The sequence below is a fragment of the Homalodisca vitripennis genome, unplaced genomic scaffold, assembly GCF_021130785.1.
Source record: "Homalodisca vitripennis isolate AUS2020 unplaced genomic scaffold, UT_GWSS_2.1 ScUCBcl_6282;HRSCAF=13425, whole genome shotgun sequence".
NCBI classification, from domain to species: domain Eukaryota; kingdom Metazoa; phylum Arthropoda; class Insecta; order Hemiptera; family Cicadellidae; genus Homalodisca; species Homalodisca vitripennis.
Genome location: NW_025782394.1, coordinates 19,031 through 26,224, shown reverse-complemented (window position 1 = coordinate 26,224; position 7,194 = coordinate 19,031). Strand labels below are relative to the sequence as shown.

The window sequence follows — 7,194 nt, the reverse complement described above, 5'->3', positions numbered from 1 at the left end:
GGTCGCCGGTGTCCAGAGTCCGCATAGTATAGACTGGTTTGCCACCAGCCATTCAGCCCTGGCCTACGCTGTTCCACCGTGGCTTGGCCCCTAGTGGGAGAAATGAAAGGGAAACTAGATCGAAGAAGTTGAGGAACTTTACCTCAGATAGAAGAGAGTGAAGAAGAGAGATAGGCTGACACATAGAGAAGTGTGCCAGCCATAGGCCTCCAGAAACAAGAAGAGAAGGGATCTGGAGCATTAGCTAGGGTACCTCGGGGTCGCCACTACCCGTACGGCCTTGAAAGTAAGACCGCCCCTGAGGGAGTCCGGTTCTTGGTTCATATTGTTGAGGATTGTACATCACAGGTTGGATTTCAGGCTCTCTGGTTGCGTAGCCAGCTCTCACGTCTTGCAAAGGTACATGAGGCCTTCGTATTTCAGGAACGGTTTTCCGATCTTCGTTCATATTGTTGAGGATTGTACACAACAGGTTGTATCCCAGGTACTCTGGATCCGTAGCCAGGTCTCACGTCTTGAAATGGTATATTAGGCCATTGTATTTGAGGAATGGGTCCGGTTCTTGGTTCATATTGTTGAGGATTGTACACAACAGGTTGTATCTCAGGTACTCTGGATCCGTAGCCAGCTCTCACGTCTTGCAAAGGTACATCAGGCCTTCGTATTTGAGGAACAACTTCCATTCTTGATTCATATTGTTGAGGATTGTACATCACAGGTTGGATTTCAGGTTCCCTGGTTTCGCAGCCAGCTCTCACGTCTTGCAAAGGTACATCAGGCCTTCGTATTTCAGGACCGGCTTCCAATCTTCGTTCATATTGTTGAGGATTGTACATCACAGGTTGAGTTTCCGGTTCCCTGGTTACGTAGCCAGCTCTCACGTCTTGCAAAGGTACATCAGGCCTTCGCATTTCAGGACCGGCTTCCGATCTTCGTTCATATTGTTGAGGATTGTACATCGCAAGTTGAGTTACAGGTTCCCTGGTTACGTAGGCCAGCTCTCACGTCTTGCAATGGTACATCAGGCCTTCGTATTTCAGGACCGGCTTCCAGTCTTCGTTCATATTGTTGAGGATTGTACATCACAGGTTGAGTTTCCGGTTCCCTGGTTACGTAGCCAGCTCTCACGTCTTGCAAAGGTACATCAGGCCTTCGCATTTCAGGACCGGCTTCCGATCTTCGTTCATATTGTTGAGGATTGTACATCACAGGTTGAGTTTCAGGTTCCCTGGTTACGTAGCCAGCTCTCATGTCTTGCAAAGGTACATCAGGCCTTCGTATTTCAGGGCCGGCTTCCGATCTTCGTTCATATTGTTGAGGATTGTACATCGCAGGTTGAGTTACAGGTTCCCTGGTTACGTAGCCAGCTCTCACGTCTTGCAAAGGTACATCAGGCCTTCGTATTTCAGGACCGGCTTCCAATCTTCGTTCATATTGTTGAGGATTGTACATCGCAGGTTGAGTTTCAGGTTCCCTGGTTACGTAGCCAGCTCTCACGTCTTGCAAAGGTACATCAGGCCTTCGTATTTCAGGACCGGCTTCCGATCTTCGTTCATATTGTTGAGGATTGTGCATTGCAGTTTGAATTACAGATTCTCTAGTTTCGTAGTCAGCTCTCACGTCTTGCAAAGGTACATCAGGCCTTCGTATTTCAGGACCGGCTTCCGATCTTCGTTCATATTGTTGAGGATTGTGCATTACAGTTTGAATTACAGATTCTCTGGGTACGTAGTCAGCTCTCACGTCTCGCAAAGGTACTTCAGGCCTTCGTATTTCAGGACCGGCTTCCGATCTTCGTTTCATATTGTTGAGGATTGTACATTACAGTTTGAATTACAGATTCTCTGGTTACGTAGTCAGCTGTCACGTCTTGCAATGCTACATCAGGCCTTCGTATTTCAGGAACGGCTTCCGATCTTCGTTCATATTGTTGAGGATTGTAGACTACAGGCTGAATTTCAGGTTGTCTGGATAAGTTGCCAGCTCTCGTGTAATGTTCAAGCAAATGGGGATCAGTTTGTATAGGTAAATTGGGGTGTGCTGGATGTATCATTTTCTCCATATTCATGAGGTCTGCGTACATTGGGAGCGTGTGCATCTCTTCTGGTTAAGTCCGGAACACCCCTCATATTGTGGTGGAAAGTAATGTTCACGTACATCAGGAACAGCTCTGGAGGTCTATAGGGGTGTACAGGGGTGTTGACAGCATATATATATATATATAAGTAGATATGAACATGGCGGTTCTAGCTCACTTTCGGAGCCAACAGTAAATCAAGGGAAAATACTGTTTAAAGGACAATAAACGAATCTGTAAAATCAAACAGTAACTCACGAATGAAAAATTACCGAATCTATAGCTGTTTGCTTCTACTTTCTTGAGCTGTCAAATCAATCTATTTGAAATGTCTGCTACGAATAAACGAATAATCTTCTACTCTACAAAATTGATAGTAACACAGTCTTTATCTTTAATAGTCTTCTTTCCAGTAACAACCAAGTGTAATTTATCATGTTTATTCAATTCTTTAATCTTTTTTCATCCAAAACAGTCAAAAATCTGTTCGGTAAGTGTATTTTTATAATCTTCCAACTCGGCAATTATTGTAAACCCGAATTTATCTTTCATTTTCTCCAGATTCAAAATTTTGTATTTCTTATTTTCTTCTAATTCATTCAACTTCTTATATTCTTTGAACTTTAAATCACCAACTTCATTTAATTCCTTTAGTAGCTCCATTTATATAAGAAAAATTTTAACTAGCGATTTTTTCTAAATTTCAATTTTATAGTGAATTTTCGAGAAATATCCTTCAAATTATCAACTTTTAAGCTAAAACTTCGCAATAATTAGAGATAATTCGGTAGATTTTTCAAAAAATTCTAGTAACAGTTTGTATGTACCTTAAAAAGTTGATAATTTGAAGGATATTTCTCGAAAATTCACTATAAAATTGGACTTTAGAAAAAATCGCTAGTTAACATTTTTCTTATATAAATGGAGGGGTGAAAAAGTAACATGTCCGTTTTGCAAACTATGATCGACATTATGGCTCCAAAATCCATGCCAAAAACAAAGAAATTTACGAGAAAGAACTGAATTTTTTAAGACAATGGGCTAAAGAAAATCAAATTGTCTATCATGAAAAGATGTACAATATAGAAAAATTGCGTGAATTAAAGAAAAACTTTAAGGAAGATAAAAAAGATCTCAATCTATTTAATGATGAAAAAATTCAATCAATCGCTGAAAAATTGTCCATTGCCAACAAACGATAAAAACTAAGTCTGAAATTGATCGAAGAAATTGACAAAACTCTTAACGAAAAACCTGAAAATATCTTAGATGTTGAAAGTTTTTATCCTCAATACACGGTCTTTTCAAGCAATACATTTTAACAAATTTAAACGATAATTCCATGTCAATTTACAAATATCAATCAATTATGAGGCCAGAAATTAAAAGTTTAATAGAAAAATTTCAAGAGAATGTTAAAAATATGAAAGGATATCTCTCTTTGGAATGTGAATATGAACGAACTTTAGTAAACGGTGAACCACAAACTTGCCCAAATGTATTTTACTATAAAATCAGACGAAATATTTTACGTAAACGACTTTAATACTAAGCAATTTTATAAATTAAACACATCGAGAACAGACAAATCATCCAAATAGAGGTTCTGGATGGGACATTTAAAAAGTTGTAAACAATTAGTTTTGAGCCTAAATAAACACGAATTTATGAACGCAAGCATCATATATCGATTTACCACAAGAGATCAATGTAAAGAAAGCTTGTGTAAATATCAAAAATAAAGATGATTTCTGTTTTGTTTATTCTATTCCGATGTGCTATTGGAAAACCCGAAAAGAATGCTGACAGAGCAAAGCAATACGAGAAATTTGTAAATGACGAGATATTTTCGAGCTTTGAGTATCCAATGTCTTTAAAAGATATACAATTATTTGAGAAACGCAGCTGCAATTCCAAGTACAAATATCCAAAAATGTCTATAAATATCTACAGTTATGATGAGAAACTCAATATTGTTTCCGTTACAAATTTCTGAAAAATATGATGCCGAGTTAGAAATCGATTTATTGTATGTTAAACAAGAAGACAAATCTCATTATGTGTTGATAAAAGATTTAAATAGATTAGTGAGTTCTTAGTTATCTAAACACGAACATAAAAAATTTGCTATGTAGAAGATGTTTAAGCCATTTCTACAAATCTGGAGATTTAAACAGATCATTTCGAAATTTGCAAGCAACATGAAGTTTGTAAGCCAATAATGCCATTTCCAGGACAAACAACTTACTTTACTAATTATCAAAAGAAGTTTAGCCATCCGTACGTTATTTATATGGATTTTGAGAGCATATTAGAAAAAATTCCGACATGCAAGAACAATCCACAAAGATCGACTACAACCAAGATTCAGAAGCACATTCCTTATGGTTTTACTCTATATTTAGTGTCGAGTGTGACCAATCGTATGTACAAGCCGATATGTTATCGAGCAAAAAATGAAGAAGATTTGCCAAATGTTCCTGCAAAATTGTTTGAAGAACTCAATAAAATATCAAAATACATAGCTACAAAATATAATTCTAAGAACAAAAAACTATGAAATTGACTGAAGAAGAAGAAATTTCATACCAAAATGCAAACGTTTGTCATATTTGCGAATGGTCTGCTTATGATGTTGAGTCAATTCATTATGGTTTTACTCCTGATAGTTGGAAAGATAAGAGTTATAATAAAAGTAAGAGATCATTGTCATTTAACAGGTAAATTTCGAGGCGCAGCTCATTCATGTTGTAATCTGAATTTGAAATTTCCACAAAATATTCCAGTTTTCTGTCATAATATGTTAAATTACGATACTCATTTGTACATAAAAGAGATGGCTAAACAATATGGAAATGTTGATTTGATCGCAAACACAGATGAAAAAATATATAAATTATTCTGTAAATTCTGGATATGGCTATGAGTTTGACAATGATAAGCCTAGAAAATTCATCAAGTTTTCGTTCGTAGATACGTTCAGATTCATGGCATCGTCTATTGAAAAGTTAGCTAAAAATCTAAAGAAAGAAGACTTCAAACATGCAAATCATTTTATACAAGATGGACGAATATTGAACGCAATTCTAGAAAGACAACCAAATGACGAAGAAGAAATCTTTAAAATTCTATCTGGAAAAGGTATATTTCCTTACGAATTTATCGATAGTATTGAAAAACTTGATTACACAGAAGAGCTGAAAATTCAAGATTTCTATTCACTTTTGACAGACGAGAGCATATCTGAGAAAGATTATCAACACTACTTGAGCGTTTGGAACAAATTAAAAGAGAAAAATCTTGGAAATTACTCTGATTTGTACAATATCCAAGATGTTTTTATTGCTCGCTGATATATTCGAAAACTTCAGAAACATTTGTCTAAATTGTTACAAACTTGATCCAGCACATTATCTAACAGCTCCAAGTCTCGCATGGGACGCTATGTTAAAATTAACGAAAATAGAATTACAATTGATTAGTGATTATAATATGTATTTAATCATTGAAAAAGGTATTCGTGGAGGTATTTCTCAATGTATTAAACGATATGTTAAAGCAAATAACAAATATTTGAAAGATTTCGATAAGACAAAGCCCGAAAACTATTTACTTTATGTCGATGCAAACAACCTTTATGGTTATGGTCTTATGCAAAAACTGCCGTTTAATGATATCAAGTGGATGAATCCTAAAACATATACAAAAGAAGAAGTGGCAAGAAACAATTTTGGAAACTCACTGGCGACGAAGATTATGGCTATATTCTCGAAGTTGATCTAGGATATCCAACAAATTTACATGAACATCACAAGGATTTACCTCTTGCTCCGAACATTATAAAAACAAACTTTGCACAACCTTACTGGATAAAACTGAATACGTTGTTCATTCAAGAAATTTGAAATTCTATCTGGAACAAGGTATGATTTTGAAACATGTGAATAGAGTTATTGCATTTGATCAGAAGCCTTTTATGAAAAAGTACATTGATTTTAACACAAACATGAGAACCAAAGCTACAAGTGACTTTGAGAAAGATTTTTTACAAGCTGATGAACTACTCAGTTTTTGGAAAATCTATGGAAAATGTGCGAAATAGATGTGATATCAAACTAGGAAATGAAGAATTTTCAATGAAACAAGCTAAGAAAAACAAATTTCAAATGCTTTAATATCTTTGACGACAACTGTATAGCGAGTCACATGTTCAAACAAAAGGTTAAATTTAACAAACCGATCTACATAGGATTTTTCAGTTCTTGAAATATCAAAATTGTTAATGTATGAGTTTTATTACGATAAATTAAAGAAGTTTGACCCAGATTTTGAATCTGTGTTACATGGATACAGACAGTTATTTCCTAGAATTGAACGAGATCCTTTTAAAATTATTAAATAAAAATATAGATGACTTTGATACAAGTGATTATCCAAAAGATCACGAATGTTTCACTACTAAAAATAAGAAGGTAATAGGGAAATTCAAAGATGAGTTGAATAGCGAAGTTTTAGAAGAATTTTGTGGATTGAGATCGAAAATGTACTCGTACAAATATCTAGACAAAAATCCAGTAAGATGCAAAGGGATTAAGAGAAGCGTTGTAAATAAAACAATAAATATCGAAAACTTGAAGAAATGTTTTTTCGAAGATAAAGAAGAATTTAGAGAGATGACAGTAATCAAAAGCTACAAACATGAGTTGTACACAGTTACCATAAACAAGCTGGCACTGAACGCTAAAGATGATAAGAGAATTGTCCTAGAAAATAAGATCGATACAGTACCGTATGGATATAAAGGCGAAATTAAAACAGATATTTTTAAAGAGTTAACCAAAGTTGGAAACTTTGATATATAAATGGAAGATGATTTAATTCACTGTTACAAGTGTAAAAAGAAAACGAAAAATATAGATTCTAAGATTGTTCAAACTCAAAACGGATTGTATAGACTTGCAGCAAAATGTTCAAAATGTAAGACAAATACGAGTAAATTTATAAAGAATCCTTATGAAAAACAAGTAAAGAAAGAATCTAAGAATAAGGAAGAAATCGAGATTGAAGCTAGAGAAATTCATGCACCAGTACGAAAAAAGTTTAAAAAGAGAAAAATT

The 7,194-nt window shown here is 35.0% G+C and overlaps 1 protein-coding gene across 1 annotated transcript; it reads right to left on the bottom strand.

Annotated features, from left to right (window-relative positions):
* Window positions 1-419: 419 nt before the first annotated feature.
* On the bottom strand, window positions 420-911 carry LOC124373739 (repetitive proline-rich cell wall protein-like). Its single transcript, XM_046832086.1, has one exon. It carries the CDS (start codon window positions 909-911, stop codon window positions 420-422), a length of 492 nt encoding a protein of 163 aa, XP_046688042.1.
* Between the last annotated feature and the right edge of the window lie 6,283 nt (window positions 912-7,194).

Coding starts and splice junctions, on each gene's coding strand:
- LOC124373739 (XM_046832086.1), bottom strand. CDS start 911: ATGCGAAGGCCTGATGTACCTTTGCAAGACGTGAGAGCTGGCTACGTA.